General features: G+C 42.1%; 1 protein-coding gene across 2 annotated transcripts in view; it reads right to left on the bottom strand.

The window, feature by feature from the left end:
* Window positions 1-3,811: 3,811 nt before the first annotated feature.
* Window positions 3,812-20,495, bottom strand: part of LOC139155831 (BICD family-like cargo adapter 2) — a 42,981-nt gene continuing 26,297 nt past the window's right edge. The window contains exons 5-10 of one of the 2 annotated variants that reach the window (XM_070731146.1): window positions 20,141-20,317; window positions 18,186-18,350; window positions 17,963-18,093; window positions 13,022-13,142; window positions 9,795-9,888; window positions 3,812-5,784 (exon numbers count right to left, since the gene is read on the bottom strand). In XM_070731146.1, the coding sequence (XP_070587247.1) occupies window positions 5,744-5,784; window positions 9,795-9,888; window positions 13,022-13,142; window positions 17,963-18,093; window positions 18,186-18,350; window positions 20,141-20,317 (729 nt within the window). In that variant the 3' untranslated portion in view covers window positions 3,812-5,743. Of the gene's footprint in view, window positions 5,785-9,704; window positions 9,889-13,021; window positions 13,143-17,962; window positions 18,094-18,185; window positions 18,351-20,140; window positions 20,318-20,495 lie in introns of both variants that reach the window. The other variant, XM_070731145.1, reaches the window with a different exon arrangement.

Genomic DNA, 20,495 nt, shown 5'->3' with positions numbered 1-20,495 from the left:
GTCAAGTTTGGAGAGGTTTACATTGAGTTTTAATCTTGTCTCATTGCGATTGAAGCTGAAGCATTCATTGATAGGTAGGACATTGTGGCAGATGATTTCACAAACCACATTTAGATCAAATCGAAGGTGAAGTAGCTCTAAGTTTTCTAAGCCTAAAATGTCAATGCTGGAGGAATTAGGTATTCTGTTGCGAGTAGAGGAGTGGAGGACTCTTTTTGTGAAATATTTCTAGACGCTCTCAATTGTATTAATCTTCAATATGTAGTGAGGGTTCCAGACAAGTGAGCTGTATTCCAGAATTGGGCTAACAAGTGTTTGAATGCTGTAATGTAATATTGCTAGAGAAGAAGCTATCCATGTTTAGGTTAACAACTCTTAGTGCCTTTTTGGCAATGTCTTCCTCAGTATCCTCAGTCGGGGGCTCTGGGACAACCTCTTCTTGGTTTACAGTAGTGGATTTCTGGGTACCTTGTTGATTGGGTGGTTTACAAGTCCTAATCTCAGAAGCTGACTGACGTTCGAGCCTTTAGTACAGTTTGCAAAGTGACATCCATCTTAGCTAATAAACGGCACTGCAACTGAATGTCCCTGACCCTACAAATTAGTTGATCCAATAGAAGATCATCAAGATCCCTACATTCACAGTATAAGACAGCAAATCTTAAAGCTGCCATAAATTGACTAATGGTTTCCCCTTCCTCCTGGAAATGGAAACGAAATGCATAATGCCTGGCAATTTTAGATGTCAAAGGGTGCATAATAGCCCTGTAAAATAATTAATATTGTCTCCCAAGGGGCCTCCTGCACCTTCTGAAGTGGCATTATAGCTTGGGCAGTCTCGAACATAACAGGTCCACAAACACCGAGGAAAACAGGTAACTTTCTATTCCCTGGGAAACTTTTGTAGTTGTTAGTAGCTAGGAAACAATCAAAGTGGTCTAAAAAAGAATTTCAGATTTCTATAACCTGGTTGAACAGAGCAAATGTGGAACGAGTAGACATTGTTCCCGGGGGGGGGGGGAATGTCTAGCTCATATTCTTCTGATGTCTCGTCCCTGTGGCTCAGCTCAGTGACAGCTCAGTGATTCAGCTCGTCGAGTGACTTCAATTCTGCTCGAGTGGCTTTGCTCAATCCTGCCATCTCAGAATCCCATCCTTCGTCGCCAGTGCTCTATTCGCTGAACAAGGCAAGAATTACGCAAGGCAAGTTATGTTTAACATTTATTGCTAACAAAGGCTAAGAGTGACTTCTAACTGTGGCTTGCTCTGCTTGCTAGCGGTCGGGAGATTGAACGAGCTTCTGGGGCACTGACAGCTCTTTTATACCCAGTTGTCAGAGGCTGGACTAATCAGGGAGCATTATTCTCCCACTGGCTGTGTTTGTCAGCTGTGGCCAGTGAAAACTTTGTACTACCACACTGTGGCAGTGGCTTATTTTGTGGGTGTGGATTTGCTGGCCATGTGACCAGGTGGTGGGTGGCTTGAGGAATGTATGACCGGAGGTGGCTTAAAAAGTCATGTGACTGGCCAACTTGAGGTCACTCATGTCAAGGGTTACGGTTAGGGTGCCTGGCCTCTCCATGCCTCAAAGAGATACAATTTCCCTATCTATGTACTATTACTGAACAACCAAAATATACTATTTAATTCTATGTATATATGCCATATGTGTACATATATATTACACACAGGCACACAAAAATATATATCTACTATATATACTGGATCTGTATGTACACACACACACACACACACACGCACGCACAGCTCTTTTAAAATTATACACATTCAACCTCATTTACTGTGATAGGAAAAACATACCCCAAGGTGCCCCGAGTCTACGGAGAGGGGCGGCATACAAATCTAATACAGTAGTGCCTCTAGATATGAGCTGCTCCACATGTGAGTATTCTACGTTACGAGCCACGACGCGTGCGAAATTTCTGTTCGACACTCGAGCTCAAATTTGGGATATGAGCCGAGCTTCCGCTAGGTGGCGCAAGAATCCTTGCTTCTGGTTATCTTGGTGCGAAAAACAAAGTCTAAAGGCATTCGTTTGAGATGCGAGTTGATCGACTTACAAGCTCGGGTCTGGAACGAATTAAACTTGTATGTCGAGGTACCACTGTAAATAATAAATAATAATACAGTAATACCCAGAGCCCAGAATGGGGAAAAAAGGGGGGGGAATCTAAATTTTTCTACTAGTTCTGTGTACATGACCGCACCCACAGGAGCCCATGATTGGCTGTGGCCAACAAGAACGCTTCTCCAGTCCCCTGCTTGCCGTGCGGATGTAATATACATGGTCAGTTATATTCAAACGTATAGGACAGGGGTGTCAAACTCAAAGCCCCAGGGCCAGAACTGGCCCACAGGTTGCTTAGAACCAGTCTACAAGGCCACCCTGAAAACAGCAAAGTACTGGCCTGAGGTGCCTCTGCCAACGAAAACTCAGCCTGCAAAGTCCTTACGTGGCTCTCACAAGGCCTGTTTTTGCTGGCAGAGGGTTGCAGGAGGCTGTCACAGGTGAAAACGGAGCTCGGGAGCCCGTTTTCTCTGGCATAGTGCTCAGGCCACCACAGGCGCCTCTGACATAAGTGACGTCAAGATGGCCATGCCTATCCTGGCCATGCCCACTCCACACATGTACACCCGAGGTCAAACACAGCCATGATGTGGCCCCAGTGAAGGGCTACCAGAATTTTTGCTACCACACTGTGGGCGTGGCTTATGCACGATACCCTGCATTTTCTTTCAACATCTTTCAGTGCAAATTGGGTGCTCTGGGGTGGAGCTCCATTTTCGCTACCCCACTGTGTTCCCCTCCGTCCAGGCCTTGTGTGGCCCTTAATGAAATTGAGTTTGACACCCCTGGTATTGGGTGGAACTACGACACCCTTTCTTTCTTTCTTTCTTTCTTTCTTTCTTTCTTTCTTTCTTTCCTTCCTTCTTTCCTTCCTTCCTTCCTTCCTTCCTTATTTATTTACTTATTTACTTACTTACTTACTTACTTACTTACTTACTTACTTACTTACTTACTTACTTACTTATTATTTATTGGATTTGTATGCCGCCCCTCTCCGTAGACTCAGGGCGGCTAACAACAGTGGTAAAAACAACATGCGGCAATCCAATACTAAAACAGCTAAAAACTCTTATTTTAAAAATCAATCATACATACAAACATACCATACATAAATTGTAGAAGCCTAGGGGGAAAGAATATCTCACTTCCCCCATGCCTGACGACAGAGGTGGGTTTTAAGGAGCTTACGAAAGGCAAGAAGGGTGGAGGCTATTCTGATCTCTGGGGGGAGTTGGTTCCAGAGGGCTGGGGCCACCACAGAGAAGGCTCTTCCCCTGGGCCCCGCCCTTATGACATGCGAGCTTCAACTTCCAGAATTCCTGAGGCAGCCATGATAGCTCAGGAATTCTGGGAGTTGAAGTACACAAGACACAAAGGCACCAAAAGTACACCGCTTTTTTCAACCATTATAACTTCAAATGGTCACTAAACGAATGTTTTTAAGCTGAGGACTACCTACATGGCTTTGCAAATCCTGGAATTAGATACAGTGTAGATCCAAACTCTTATGAATGATAAAGTCACTGCAGCATGAGCGGAGTCACGAAGTATGGCCATAAATTCTGCTCAGATTCCTGAGTATTATTAGATTAATTTCTGTTTTGATCTGTTTTAAGAATCCGGTTTCCCAGAATCCCCTGCTCGATGTTGTGAAGCTCTGCTTTCCACCTAAAAATGGGGCTTGCAACAGAAGCGTTAGAGAAGTGCGAAGGGCAAGTTCCATACTTTAATAATCTTTATTAAATCTGTATTAACAAATTTACAACAAAAATACTCTATATAGCAATATAGATTTTTTTTCTCCATAGATAAATAAATCTCTCTGGATCAGGCCTGTCAACTTTGGTATTGAAATAGAAATATATATATATTATTCTTCATGTTAAATAGCAATCAAAATTATATGTGCAAAATAGTATCTTCTTGTTTGTTTGCATGCAACAGGGAGTGAAAGAGGAGGAAAGAGCATTACTGCCCCCTGCTGGTGTTCCTGCGACATGACCGCAGCTTCATTTGTAGAAATATATGCAGATTTTTTGGAAGTCACAAATATAGATATAAGCAAGTTATAGGGAAAACCTCAGTCAGCCTTCCCCGGTTTGATGAGTAAGAGTTACAGCAGTGTTTCTCAACTTTGGCGACTTTGAGACTATGGAACTACAACCCCCAGAATTCCTCAGCCAGCATCACTAGCTAAGGAATTCTGGGAGTTAAAGTCCGCGTATCTTAAAATTGGTCAAAGCTGAGAAATACTGGGCCAAAGCAACCAGAATTCCCAGGAATATTGCAGTCTCAGCTAGGAATTCTACGATTTACAGTCCCAAAACAGGCAGAGGGAGGCTGCCACAGGTTGATTTTATGGAAGAGGACATCCTAATGCAAGGGTCTCCAAACTGGGCAATTTTAAGACTTGTGGACTTCAATACCCAGAATTCCTCAGCCAGCCATGTTGCTGGGGAATTCTGGAAGTTGAAGTCCACAAGCCTTAAAGTTGTCAAGTTTGAAGACCTCTGCTCTAATTCATTGCAGAGTATAATACTGGTGCATTTTGAAGGAAGACTCTTAGGCCTATGCTGCTGTGCACTATTTCAGGTGGAACTGATAAAGTGTTTTTATTTTTTTAGAGTTAGAAGCCTACTAGTCCTGCTCAGCAGAGGTGGGTTCTGGTTTCTCCCACTGCTGGTTCGCCCACACGCAGTACTTTTAAAAGGACAAAAAACCCAAGATGGCGGTACCTACAGCGCCACTGAGAGAACCAGCTCAGGGGCATGGCAGGCCTGGGTCACTACCGGTTCCAGCGAACCAGACCGCCAAGTTACTACCGGTTTCATAGAACCAGTCCAAACTGGGAAGAATCCACTTCTGTTGCTCAGGCAGAAAACCTTAGCCCATTTCAAACAAATGACTTTCCAATCTCTTGTTTAAAACTTCCAGTGTTGTTGCATTCATGACCTTTTTTCCTTTGCCTGCCTGGATTTTAAGAACCTGGCCCAGATTCTCTTCCATTATCCATTATCCATCCTATTAAAATACAAAATAGATGTATTCTTTAGTATTTACTCTTTAAAATGAGAACCTTGAGGCTTAGCCAATGCTTCCCAGAAAACAGATGTGTCTACATAGCTACTAGCAGCTGAGCTCAACCCAAGGGGAAATTACTTTTTTTTAAAAAACAGTGAAAATAGGATCTTCTCCGATGAACAGTTTGCTGGAAGATATCCGTGGGATGTGGGTCAAAAATACAAGATGGCGGCTGCAGGAGTGAAGCGGCCATCTTGGTTTTTTTTTTCATTCCCCCCTCCAGGAATATTTCTGTTTTGCCAGCATTTGTCTCCCACTTGAAAGAAGGTGTGAACATTTCTAGGATTAGGACCACAACTGAGCTCAAAATTTCCACTCCTGTGCCTCATTTTATGATGTTTCTTGCCAGTTGCTAACTGTAATCTATTCCTTCTTCCGAGGGAGGGATGTGAGATTACTGTGCCCCTTCCTACCAGTCTTGATTCTATGAAAAAGTGAAGGATCAAAAGCCGTGTTTCTACTGCCATTCCACCAAAAGCTAGATGCTGCGACCTGTAGATTTCTCTCGAGTTGCCACTCTGGAATAATCCACTCAGCTGAGTCATGTCTCCAATTCACCAGAAGAGGGCGGTCTTAGAACTTGGAGTAGAAATTGGCCAACTGATGTTGGAAACCTAGATGGGTTTTAAAAGAGAGAAGACCCAATGTTAGTGTTTTACAAATTCAGTATAACCATTAAAAGAGAATTGCATTTAATTCCATGACTTTAGTCAGCTCAATCAATGGGCCAGCTGGTGCAGGCTGCTTACCGTTTCCTATCAGTGCGCTGCTTAAATATCGTGACATTTTAAAAATCGCTAAAAAATATTTTTAAAAAGATGGCAGTGTGCACAGACCGGCAAAGTCAGACCAGAGCCATCACACCAGAATTGTGCAATTGGCGGGCTGCTACTGGAGCGGCACACCACACCGCACCTCTAGAAACCCACCACTGATCCACTTGATTTGGCCTCGATTCAGACTGGAATGCTCTACCCAGCACTTGTGGTTACTTCTTGGATGGTCTTCAATAGTGTTTGAATTGTGCCAGCTGGGAATTACTGGTCTAAATATCAGAAAAATCATCTGGATGCATTCTGTTTTTAGAGGCTCAGTCAAGAGGTCCAATCATGATAACTTTTAAGACCTGTGAACTTCAGTTCCCAGAATTCCTCAGTCTGGCTGGGGAATTCTGGGAGTTGAAGTATATAAGTCTTAAAGGTTGCCAACGTTGGACATCCCTGGAGTAGATAATTGCACTTGTGGTGCAGTGGTTAGAAGCCTTGGTGACACAGTGGTTAGAGCACAGTACTGCAAGCTGCTTCTGCTGACTGCTGGCTGTAGTTCATCAGTTCAAATCTCACCAGGCTCAAGGTTGACAGCCTCCCATCCTTCCAAGGTGGGTAAAATGAGGATTGTTGGGGGCGATAGGCTGACTCTGTAAACTGCTTAGAGAGGGCTGTAAACCACTATGAAGCTGTATGTAAGTGCTATTGCTATGATTCCGAGGCATGAAACCTCCAACTGCTCTAAATTAAATGTGACTGAAATTCCATGTATCACCAAATGACACCACTTGGAAACTGTGATTGAATGGGATGCTCCAAACACACCTTGAGATAACCAGATCTTTCTAACGGAGAAAGGCAGGGAATCCTATTGGCATGCTGCCAATCTTGAAGGCTTTCATATGTTAAAAAAGAATTGCAGATGCTCCTCTGGGCAAGTATGGTTGGCTAACCATATTCCCAAGAAGTTTCTGTCTCTTTTCAAATAGTCTACACTTGCTGCTATTTATTTTTATTTATTTATTTTGTCCAATACACAATGAGGGCTTTAGTGGGTATATATCTATATACACATAGTAAAATACATGATGAAGGTTATAGAGGAGATACTCATAGTAAAATATATCTAAGAAATAATAGAAAAGAAGGTATAGTAATAGAACATATCAATGAAAGAATAGAAGAAGAGATATAGGAATAGAAGAAAGGTATAGGAGATATAGGAGAGCCCTAGGACAGGGGACGGAAGGCACTCTAGTGCACTTGTACTCGCCCCTTACTGACCTCTTAGGAATCTGGATAGGTCAACCGTAGATAATCTAAGGGTAAATTGATCTTGTGGGCAATACTTAGATCTTGTTTAAGGCGTCTTAGTTCTAAACTTTCTAGGCCCAGGATTGAAAGTCTAGTCTCGTAGGGTATTCTATGTTATGTGTGTTGTAAATGTATTGTATAGGTGCATTAACAGAGGGATACAATCTAGGACTAGGGAGGTACTAATACCACTCTATAAAAACCACACTTAGAGTACTGCATCCAGTTTTGGTCACCACACTACAAAAAAGACATTGAAACTCTAGATTCTAGAGTTCTAGATTTCTCAACTCTAGATTCTCAACTTTTCTAATGCTGCTAACCCTTAATGCAGTTCCTCATGTTGTGGTGACCCCCAACCATAAATCCAGCACCGATTCTCCCAACAGAGTTATAAGACGATTGGCAGGAAGGTCAGAGGGACAACCCCACTGTAAATGCCTGACTGGTCAGATTGTAAAAACATGTTCTAAGGCAGCAGAATAGAAGCTTTAGTTCCTAACACCACGGGAGATTTGTCTTTTCCCACGGTCTTAGGCGACCTCTTTGGAATGATCGTTTGACCCCCAAAGGGGTCCCAACCCCCAAGTTGAGAACTACTGCTCTAGAGAAAGTGCAGAAGAGAGTAACCAGGATGCTAAGGGGACTGGGAACGAAAACATACAAAGAGTGCTTACAGGAACCTAGCATGGCCAGTCTGACAAAGAGAAGGACCACTGGTGACATTATAACAGTGTTCCAATACTTGAGGGGCTGGTGGAGAGAGGAGGGGGTCAAGCTATTTTCCAAAGCACCAGAAGGCCAGACAGGAATAATGGATGAAAGCTGACCAAGGAGAGATTCAACCTGGAAATAAGGAGGAAGTTTCTGACGGTGAGAAAGATCCACCATTGAAGCAACTTTCTTGCAGAAGATGCCAGAGTTCCAACACTTGAGACTTTTAAGAGGAGATTGGACTGCCATTTATCTAACAGGGTGTGGGGACTCCTGCTTTTGAGAGGGAGGTTGGACTAGATGACCTGCAAGGTCCATTCCAATAATAAATAAAATAAAATAAAGGAATTTTTGAGTTATAATTGACATTGGTTCCTCTACAAATTTATCCTGGGATACATTTAATTAAACATAATATCAGGGACAGGACCTGGACCAAAATAAGGTAAAGATTTCGCTGTCAGTCATGTAAAGATTTGTTGTCAGTCATTTCTGACTCTAGAGCATAATGCTCATCCCTATTTGTTTGTTTGTTTGTTTATTTATTTATTTAAAAAAATTTATGCCGCCCTTCTCCTTGGACTTAGGGCGGCTTACAACATGTTAGCAATAGCACTTTTTAACAGAGCCAGCCTATTGCCCCCACAATCCGGGTCCTCATTTTACCCACCTCACAAGGATGGAAGGCTGAGTCAACCTTGAGCCGGTGATGAGATTTGAACCGCTGACCTACAGATCTTCAGTCAGCTTTAGTGGCCTGCAGTACAGCACTCTACCTGCTGCGCCATCCTGGCTCTTGAGGGATGGGGATTACAACTAAAAAGTTAAAAGCAACAAACGTGCTTACAGTCAAGGCAATGGTTTTCCCAGTTGCAATGTAGGGCTGTGAAAGGTAGACCATAAGGAAGTTTGAGCACCAAAGAACTGAAGTCTTTGAATTAAGATGCTGGAGAAGACTCCTGTGAGTCCCTTGGACTGCAGGATGATAAAATCGGTCAGTCCTAGAGGAGATCAATCCTGACTGGTCTTTAGAAGGCCAGATCCTGAAGATGAAACTTGGCCACCTAATGAGAACGAAGGACTCACTGAAGAACAGCCTAATACTGGGAACAGGGTGTCCAGAGGAAAAGCATTTTGAAATTTCCTGATATTTCCCTAACACTTCCATATAACTTGTGATCTAATTAAGTCACGGTTGTACATGACGTCATACCAAATGGCTAAGCTGTAGAGAAATATCAGTAGCTGAGGAAGCAAGTTGTTGCCACAGTAATGCTCATTTTTACTTGACTCTGCCAGGCAGCACGATCTGTGTTTTTATTTTACATGATTTTTTCCCTGACTTTTAAATATTTTAATATAGTTTGGTTCCCCCCCCCCTGATTTATTCTTTTTTTTTCATGAATTCCTTGATAATTCCCTGATATTTCCTGAACCTCCGATTTCCCTGATAATTCCTTGTTTTCCAGGTTTGCTGGACACCCTGTGGGAAAGATTGAGGGCAAAAGAAGAATGAGGTGACAGAGGATGACGTGGCTGGATGGAGTCACTGGAGCAGTCAGAGTGAGCTTAAATGGACTCCAGGGGATTGATAGAGGCCAGGAAGGCCAGGAGGCATGTTGTCCATGGGCTCGTGGTGGTCGGACACGACTTGGCAACTAACGACAAAACCATCTAGTCCTGCCTTCACATTTCCTTCACCCATTTTCCTGCCTTCAGCCATATTAGAAGTTCCACACCTTCAACAATTCAGGTCTTCCGGAAGAGTGAGAAGAAACCCGTGCCACTGGGCATGCTGGCACCAGACCGAAATAATTCAGGGCCCTTGCCTTGTGTCAGTGGCTTTGGTGGTGGGGTGAGGCAGTGGCGTTCTTCCCGCTGTTTCTGGAGAAGTTGCTGGTGAATAATATACTGTATGTCATCCTGTAAACCGCAAAGAAAAAAAAAAGATAATATTCTGATCAACGTGAAATGGAATCCAGAAATCCTCTCTTGGGTGTCTCTGGAGCAATATCAGATATGCTTCTCCCCAGCCACCTCCATTTCAAAGAGTTCATCTGCTTGCAGTACAGATAGTCCTAAAAGTAGGACCACATTTAGGACCAGGCATTTCCATTGCTAAGCAAGGGCGTTGATAAGTGAGTTGCACCAGATTTTATGATCTTTTTTGGCCACAGTTCAGTGACTCAGTGTAGTGTTTAAATTAATCATGCGGTCGTTAAGCAAATCCAGATCCTGCCATTGATTTCCTTGTTGGAAGCATCTGGGGAAATGGTTTGTAGATGACAATAAACATGACTCTGGGATGGTGCAACCATCATATATATCTCTAGCACTTAGCACTTAGGTTTACCATATTCTTTGGAGTATAAGATGCAACTTTTTCCTCCCTAAAAGAAGCTGAAAATTTGGGTGCGCTTTACACTCACTATTATTATTATTATTATTATTATTATTATTATTATTATTATTATTATTTATTAGATTTGTATGCCGCCCCTCTCCGCAGACTCGGGGCGGCTCACAACAGTGACAAAAACAATATATATTCACAAATCTAATAATTAAAATCTAAGATAACAATTATACATTTAAAAATCTAAAAGCAAGGAACCCCAATATAAAAAAACATAGATACAGTCATATCATGCACTAGAACTACATAGGCAGGGGGAGATGTCTCAGTTCCCTTACGCTTGACGACAGAGGTGGGTTTTAAGGAGTTTACGAAAGGCAAGGAGGGTGGGGGCAATTCTAATCTCCAGGGGGAGTTGGTTCCAGAGGGCCGGAGCCGCCACAGAGAAGGCTCTTCCCCTGGGCCCCACCAAACGACATTGTTTTGTTGACGGGACCCGGAGAATGCCCACTCGTAGATACCCTGGTCCGGTGCTCACATACTATAAAAGTTTTTTCCGAAGCTTTTTTTTCCCCCAGCCCTAGCGAAGTGCTAGCGATGTTGTCAACTCTTACCAGCTTGCAAGCTCTTTCATTGTTACTCTCTGCAAAGAATGTTTTTCCAGCTCTAAGTCTTTGTAGGCTTTTTGCTCTACTTACTCCGAATAAGTTTCTTTCCAGCCCTAACAAGGTGCTAACAATCTTCCCAGCTCTTACGGCTTGCAAGCTCTTTCATTGTTACTCTCTCCGAATAAGGTGTTCTTTTTTTAAGTCCTTAGCAAGGGATAAAATAATGTGCTGAAGCTGACCAGACTAAGGACGCTAGCCAGATGAATACAGATTTTTCCCTTCTATTTTCTTACCCAAAAACTAAGAAGTATATTATACTCCGGTGCATCTTATACTTCGAAAAATACATTGTACTTCATAGTATTTTATAGCCCTTTCTAAGGATTTACAGAGTCAGCAAATTTCCCCCAACAATCTGGTTCTTCATTTTACCAACTTAGGACCTGAGCCCATCAGGATCGAACTCCTGGCAATGGACAGAGTTATCAATAGCAATAGCACTTGTATACTGCTTCACAGTGCTTTAAAATTCTCTCTAAGCAGTTTGTAGAGTCAGTGTATTGCTCCCAACAATCTGGGTCTTCATTTTACTGACCTTGGAAGGATGGAAGGTTGAGTCAATCTTGAGCCAGTCAAAATTGAACTGCTGGCAGTAGGCAGTTAGCCTGCAATACTGCATTCTAACCACTGCACTGGGTCTTTCCCCATATAAATATACGCTGATTGCAGAGTGCCCAAATATGGAACTTGTGACAGTGGGGATGCTGTGAGGGTTGCCCTGTAAATATTGGGACTGCTTCTAAGTTACTTTTTTCAGCCCCTGTGTAACTTGGACCAATCGTTCAACAAATGATTGTAAATCAAGGGATTGCCTGTTACTTTGAATGAAAGGCATAATTTCAATCTTGGAGACTCCCACTTGTAAAGTATTTTTGCCCCAAATGCTCAAAGCAAAGACCAAAAAAAGATGACTGCGATTTCATTTTGGCTTCATGGAAACCGAATGTCGTAATTTGTTCCCAATAATAGAGTTGCATCATTTTGAAAGTGATGTTTCCTTTTCTCGTACGATTAAGCATGCAATTGCAACCCAGATCCTCAATGAATAATGTTTGCTCAGTGTTTACCCTGCTGGTCCCAACTCCAGATCATTCAAATGCCTTTGTTGGTTTTTCGTACAGGAGGTCTTCGATTTACAATGGTTCACTTAGTGACTGTTCAAAGTTACAACATCACTGAAAAAAGTGATTTATGACCAGAGGTGGAACGGTGAGGTGTGCTCGCCCCTATGGCTCTGAGTGCTACCGGAGTCCAGCGCAATCCTGCTACTGCACCTGGGCAGGTAGTGAAATTGTGCGCAGATACGCAAGGGCACCAGAGGCCCAGGTGCAGTAGCAGAATTGCGCTGGACTCCGCTAGCACTCAGAACCACAGCGGCGAACACACCTCACCATTCCGCCTTAGCAGCCCACCTCTGTTTATGACCATTATTCACATGTACAACTGTACAACTCTTGCAGCATCCTCAAAGTCACATGATCAAAAAATTTATTTATTTATTTATTTACTTACTTACTTACTTACTTACTTACTTACTTACTTACTTACTTACTTATTGGATTTCTATGCCACCCCTCTCTGAAGACTCAGGCAAGCTCCCTGCAAGCTCCACTTTTTATATTACATAGTTGTGCCTTTTCCTCCAAATGGTCCTGTTTTGTTTGTTAAGGGGTGAGATTCATACGCACTGAAGACAAATTCCTTGTGTGTCCAATCACACTTGGCCAATAAAGAATTCTATTCTCTTCTGTTCTGTTCTGCTCTGCTCTGCTCTGCTCTGTTCTATTCTATTCATTCAATAAATCTGATACAAGCTGGGAGTGAAGGAAAATAATAAAATTTCCCCCAATTCAGATCCGTCAAAAAAGCATCTGGGAAGGACGCATTGAAGGAGGCAAGGCTATATCTGAGTGGGAATTTTTAAAAAGAGGGCATCGGGATTGTTACAATTCCTGACACATGGTTCACAGCTTGCAAACGGATTAACACTTAGGACATGTTTCCTGGTGGTTCCGATGTTTTGCTTACTCACTTGCCAAGCTTCCAATTCCTGGGAAAGGGCCATCTTCTGTCGAATGACACGCAGCAACTGTTGGCTCAGTGAATCTCGCTCCAGGGAGATTTTGGCCAATTCCAATTCTATTTCGCCTTTCCTGGTAGGAAAAAAAAATGTTGACAATCATCATAGGGATACATTCGGAAGCACCACCAAAATACGGTCGGCATTAACAAATATCTCCATCTGTCAATTGCAAAAGACAGCTTTACTTGGAACAGTGAGTGCCAGGAATTAAGGCAAATAGATTATTATTATTATTATTATTATTATTATTATTATTATTATTATCATTATTATCATTATTATTATTGTTGTTGTTGTTTTGTTGTTATTACTATTATTATTATTAATAATAATAATAATTATTATTGGATTATTATATTATTATTATGTATCCCGGGATAATGTTGCAGGATTTCATCTGGATCGGTCACTGGGACCAAAGATTTGACTTTTGAATAGAATTAGTACTTGACTTAAAACAGTTCATTTAGTGATCAAAATTACAAGGGCACTGAAAAAATGACTTATGACCATTTTCACACTTATAACCCTTGCAGCAACCCCACATTCAGATGCTTGGCAACTGGCTCCTATTTATGACCATTGCAGTGTCTCGGGGCCACTTTTGTGACCTTCTGACAAGCAAAGTTAATGCTAAAATGAGATTCACTCGACAACCCTGTTACTAATATAACAACCACAGAGATCATTAAGTGTCGTACCACATAATTCTTGACAAATGTATATTTTATTTTATGTACGCTGAGAGCATATGCACCAAGACAAATTCCTTGTGTGTCCAATCACACTTGGCCAATAAAAAAATTCTATTCTATTCACTTAACAAATGTGGCAAGGAAAGTCGTAAAATGGGGCAAAAGTCACTTAACAAATTTCTCTCTTAACAACATACATTTTGGACTCAGTTGTGGTCGTAAGTCGAGGACTACCCGTATTTCGTTTAGGAACAAAGTTCATATGATTAGACACACAAGGAGTTTGTCTCTGGTGTCAAAGTTTTCATTGTAAATGAAAAGCATGTCAGAGAAAAATGTATTGAAATCCTCGGCACTACCCTCCAAGGGCTCCCCGATCCCCCTCTGATTTAGAAGGGAGCGGGTCATCCTAAACAAGGTGGCCGGGCGGGATTCCACTGATGCAATAAAAGAGGCATGATACCCGCATCTTGCTGCCCTGAGCGCCTTAATAAAAGCTCTTAAAAGTGTTCGATCAGACTCGGATTTACTTTTCCACCAGTGCTTCTTTAGACGTCTCTTCTGGTGTTGCAACACCTGGAGTTCCTCGGTGAACCAAGGAGCTCTCCGGGGCCTAGTGCCACAGAGAAGTCACAACGGCGCAATCTGGTCAAGAGCCTCCGTTGCAGCCATATTCCAGGCTACAGCGAGCGACTCTGTCAAACTGTGTATGAGTGAATCCGGTAAAACCCCAAGCGCCCTATGAAAGCCCTCTGGGTCCATCAGGCGTCTGGGGTGGAACCACCTAGTCAGTTCCGCCTCCCTGCAGGGAAGGATTGGAGCCTTGAGGACAAGCCATAGCAGAAAATGTCCTGATCACAACAAGGGCAAAACATCTAAGCCCTTTAATCTCAGACCATTACTCAGCTGCTGCAAGAGAAATATCATGTCGGGAGTGTGCCTTCCACTCATGAGTTCGGACTCTCAACTACTTGGGTCTGGTCCATTCACCGAGCGATGGCAGATTAAAGTCCCCCAAGATGACAAATCTAGGGAACTTCATTGCCAGACCGGCTACCTCCTTGAGCTATGCAGGCAGGGCTGTTGACACACAGCTGGGAGGCAGGTACATGAGCAACAAGCCCACTTGAACCCCTAGGTCCAACTTCACAAAGAGGGACTCACAACCCGCAATCTCAGGAGCAGCGAGTCTACGTAGGCTAAAAGTTTCCTTGGCTACAATAGCCACTCCCCTCACTTTCTTGGGGTCATGGCTGGTGCCAAACCTGAAACGCAGCTGGAAAAATTTCAGAGAGAGGAACTCCTCCCTCTGGGCCCAGCCAGGTCTCAGTCACACAGGTCGGCCTCCTCATCCGGGATCAAATCCCGGATGAGGAGAGCGTTATTTACAACCTACCTGGCATTGAGTAGCAACAGCCTGAGCAACAGCCTTATTATCTTCAACAGAAGGCAAGGCATTGGGGAAGATCACAAGTATCCAGATCTAAACATTGAAACTGAAAGAACAGGGCTTAAACGCTGGATGCATACCCCAAAAATTGTAGCTGGAACTGAGAAAATATGAGCACTGCACCATTTCTGTCAGGCCGAATGCATGTTTTACATTATTGAACTCCCCGAGTTGCGATCTCAATTGAGGCCGAAATTTATGTTGCCAAGTGAAACCTTTGTTAAATGAGCTTGCCCCATTTTACGACTTTCCTGCTACAGTTGTTAAGTGAATCATTTCAGTGGTTAAGTTAGTAACATGGTTGTTAAGTGAATCTGGCTTCTCCCATTAATTTTGGTTGTCATAAGGTCGCAAAAACTGATCACCTGACCTCAGGGCACTGCAACCGTCATAAATATGAATCAGTTGCCAAGCAGCTGTATTTTGATCACGTGACTGTGGGGATGCTGCAGCAGTCATAAGTATGAAAAACGGTCCTAAATCACTTTTTTCAGTGCTGCTGTAAATTTGAACGGTCACTAAATGAACTGTTGTAAGTCAAGGACTATCTGTGTTTTCAAACTGGCAAAATGGATGCCAGCCCGCCCAAGTAAACCAGACAAGAAACATAAATTCAATTTTATTTACTTTAAAATAAATAAAATTCTATTTTATTTACTTTAAAATAAATACAATTCTATTTTATTTACTTTAAAATAAATACAATTCTATTTTATTTACTTTAAAATAAATAAAATTCTATTTTATTTACTTTAAAATAAATAAAGTTCTATTTTATTTACTTTATTACATGAAGATAAATTTGCAAATGTGAAATCTAAGACTTGGCTATTCCAGCAGGCCTGGAATTAGGATTAATTATAAGTATGCATGACTTTTAGGATATTATAGATTTTATTGCATGGTTCATTTTATTGCTGCATTTTTATTGTTGCTGTATTTATGACTATTGTTAGCCGCTCTGAATCATTTTTGGAGTGACAGGCATATAAATACAAATAAGGAAGGAAGGAAGGAAGGAAGGAAAGAAGGAAGGAAGGAAGAAAGAAAGAAAGAATCTCTTTAAAAGCTTGAGACACTAGAGGAAATGTCTCCCTATTTTGTTCCACCCATTTTACAGCTGTAGGCTATGCTCTAGTAGTGGGTTCTTAATCCCATTGTTATCGGTTAATGCATGCACAGAAGCATCCCAGGTGGGTGGGCGGAGTCTCCCACAGCTACTACCAGTTTGCAGAACTGGGTCGAACCGGGAGCAATTCACTGCTGTTATGCTTCCACTTATCTGATGGGTCCCTAGATAGTTTCTCTTTGACTAATCTCCCGAAGCCATTTCCTACCATTATTACAAAAAGGGAGGAGAGTTGCCATTTTTACTTCAGTTTATTTTCACCTTCCTGAGTAGACATTATTTTTATGATGTCATAAATTTGTGGTTTTGGGGAGCTGACAGTTACTATAATATTTGCTAAATATTGAATTCTCCTTTGTTTCTGATATAACCTGGTGCTATGCTGTAAATAGGGTTATTTTTAAGGAATAGGCAGCATTTTCCATTGGATCTGATAGTATCAATGCAGTGACTTCAAACCTGGTGTTATTAATTAACCCACTAGCCATAAACATTACAGTTGGTCAAACAAGCAACCTTTGCAGAGTGTACACTGAAGTCAGCAAGTTTATTCAGGTTGAATAACTTTGATAAGCAGAAAAGGAACACGATTTGGCTAAAATTTGAAAGATTCAAGGCCGATGCTTAAAGATTTCCCCCAAGGTCACATTTCCATCCTTTAAACCCTCCCAATAATGCAACATTATATAAATAAGGCCGCTGGCTGTAAGAAAATGCAACGGTAGCAATAAATAAGAATATCTGTAGCTTAGGAATGAAATGAGTCCTTAGTGCTGTCTGAACTTGGTTGTTTTCTTGCAAACATTTCATTATTCAAACTTTGTAACATCATCAGTGCAATGCTAGATTATGGTTTTGATTGTTTGATTGTAAATGAATCACCATGGTTGTTAAGTGAACCATATGGATGCTAAGCAATCTGACTTCCCCCGTTGACTTCTCTTGACAGAAGCAGACTTGTAAGGTTGCAGATGATGGTCACATGACCCTGACCCTGCAACCATTCTAAATACATGTTGGTTGCCAACCATAGAAATTTGATCACATGACCATGGGGAATGCTACAAGGGTCATAAGTACGAGGACAGTCACTAGTCACTTTTTTTCAGTACGCCTTCGTAATTTGGAATGATGGCTAAATGAATGGTGGTTAAGTCAAAGGATCCCCTGTACATAAATCAATGGGGTTTGCAAAGCAAATACAGTGGTACCTCTACTTACGAACTTAGTTTGTTCCGTGACCAGGTTGTTAAGTAGAAAAGTTTGTGAGAAGAAGCAATTTTTCCCAAAGGAATCAATGTAAAAGCAAATAATATGTGCGATTGGGGAAACCACAGAGAAGGTGGAGGCCCTATTTCTACCAGGAGATTACTAGAGAGGCCCCTCAGAGGCTTCTGCCCACCTTTTCCGGCCCTGTTTCCTCCCAGGAGATTCCTAGAGAGGCCCCATGGAGGCTTCTCCCTGCCTTTTCCGGTTACAGTTTTGGAGGCTCGGGTTTGTAAATAGAAAATGGTTCTTGAGAAGAGGCAAAAAAATCTTGAACACCGGTTCTTATCTAGAAAAGTTCATAAGTAGAGGCGTTTTTAGGTAGAGCTACCACTGTAGTCAGAACTTACTTGATTATAGCCTCATCCCGGTCTGCTACGGCTAACTTCAAGGCCTTGTCCCGATTGCTTTCTTGGTACAACCGCCGCTGGTTCTCTATCTCGGACTTCAAACCGCTGAGCTCCACGTGTTGCAAAGTCACCTGGGAACGGAGAAAAGCATCAAGCAACATGGGATTTCCAAGCTACGCGACGACGTTGCCCTCCCGTAAGAGAGAAATACGGCGCAGGTTACCTGATCCTGGAGTTTCACAATCTCTGTTTCTTTCTGAGCCAGGATATCTTGCTGCTGAGAGCTCAAGGCCGAAACCATTTTGGTGTATTCAGAGATTTTCTCCTCGGGTTTCGGAGAGGCCTTCTTTGGAGTGGAACCAGTCTTGTTGACGCCATGGGTGATTGACTAAAGCAGATAAACAGACAGACCCCCCAAGGAGTGAGAAAGCTTAGTGCTAAAAAGTAGGGTCTTAGGTGGACTACAGGTAATTCTTGACTTATAACCAGTATTGGGTTGCTAACCGGTATGGGCCACACTGCGTACCAGTAGCGAAAATTGAGCTGAGCGTGCAGCTCTGCATTGCCGTTGTGTGCATGCATGCCCCAGTGAGATTTTGCTTCTGTGAATGCGCAGGAAGTAAAATCTTGCGTGCAAGAGAGATTTCGGCAATTTTTTGCTTCTGTGCATGTGCGGAAGCAAAAAACTACCGCAATTTCTCCTGCACATGCATCCTCTCATGAGATTTTTCTTCCTGCACATGTGCAGAAACAAAATCTTGCTTGGGCACATGCGCACACACCTGGAAGATGTGTAGCTTAATGCACATTGCACCAATAACGGTGGTAAGTAGCCCCCCTGCCTGCTTATAACCACTCGTTTAGCAACCATTCAAAGTTACAATGGCACTGAAAAAAGAGAGTTATGACCATTTTTCACACTTACAGATATTCCGGCATCCCCATAGTCAGATGCTCAAAATTCAGATGCTTAGCAACTGGCATGCATTTATGATCACAGTGTCACGTGCAACTTTGACAAGCAAAAATAAATGGGAAAGCCAGATTCACTTAGCAACCGTATTCCTACCTGAACAACTGCAGTGATTCACTTAACGGCTGTGGCAAGAAAGGTCATAAAATGTGGCAACACAGCTGTCTTAATTAACAGTATAAATTTTGGGCTCAATTCTGGTTGTAAGTCAAGGATTATCTATATAGCCACATTGTCTTCATGTGAATCTCATCAGGCCAATTCGTCTCCCATGTTGCATTAAAATACCAACTATTTCTCTTTGGACCAAATTGCAGTGAACAGGAGTAGGAATAGGAATGGAATGGAATGGAATAGAATAGAATAGAATAGAATAGAACAGGACTTTATTTTTCTTTGAAGATATTTCACTTCTCATCCAAGAATCTTCTTCACTTTTGACGGAATGGTAAAGAAATCTCCTCTGTTCAGTCAGAAGTGAAGAAGCTTCTTAGATGAGAAGCAACAAGTCTTCAAGGAAAAACAAAGTCGTATTCTATTCTATTCCTGTTCTGTTCTATTCTGTTCTATTCTGTTCTATTCTGTTCTATTCTATTCTACTCTACGCTATCTATCCTATCTATTCTGTTCTACTCTACTCTATTCTCTATTCTCCTCTATTCTATATTATTCTATCCTACTCTACTCTATCTATCTATCTGTCCTATCTATTCTGTTCTACTCTACTCTCCTCTATTCTATATTCTTCTATTCTATTCTGTTCTATTCTACTGTACTATACTATACTCTCCTCTATTCTCCTTTATTCTATATTATTCTATTCTATTCTATTCTACTCAACTCTACTCTATCTATCCTATCTATTCTGTTCTACTCTCCTCTCCTCTACTCTCTATTATTCTATTCTATTCTACTCTACTCTACCTATCTATCCTATCTATTCTGTTCTACTCTCCTCTCCTCTATTCTCTTCTATTTTATATTCTCTATTCTATTCTATTACCATTCTCATCTTTGGGACAACCATGACGTGGATGGCTGGGAATCTCCCTAGACATTTGAGAAGGATTAGTAATGACTCACATATGGGTGATGCTTTGCACTCCCTCAAATTAGCATACAAATGACAACCTTCTTTTGACACAGAAAATATCCCCAGTTAAAATAAAAGGGGAACCTGAGATCTCCTCCCAGGTGCATCTCACCTTCTGTCCAGGCGCTCCTGGGGCATCGCCTAAGCTGCTCTCGATCTCAGATTGGATGGAAGTAACAGAGGTATCCAACTCATGTAAACGGATCTCTTCCTTCAAATCCTTGACCTGGTTCTGGAGGCGCCTATTGGCAGTCCGGAGTTCCTCAGCTTCCGCATCTACCTGTTTAAACTTTGGATGGGAAGAGGAACAGGAAGAAGAGAGAGGCTGAAAATAGCTTCCAAAGAAGAGAAATGCAACTGTTTTCATAGAATTCTTCTTCCTAATTCTTTGCATAACCACCACTGGGTGACTCATCTTCCCATCAGTGGTTTCACATTTCCCTTGGTTTCGTCCCTTCAGTTTCGAG

Source organism: Erythrolamprus reginae, unplaced genomic scaffold (assembly GCF_031021105.1).
Source record: "Erythrolamprus reginae isolate rEryReg1 unplaced genomic scaffold, rEryReg1.hap1 H_7, whole genome shotgun sequence".
NCBI classification, from domain to species: Eukaryota; Metazoa; Chordata; class Lepidosauria; order Squamata; family Dipsadidae; genus Erythrolamprus; species Erythrolamprus reginae.
Note: the sequence above shows the minus strand (reverse complement) of the source record. Positions and strands in the feature narration are given on the sequence as shown.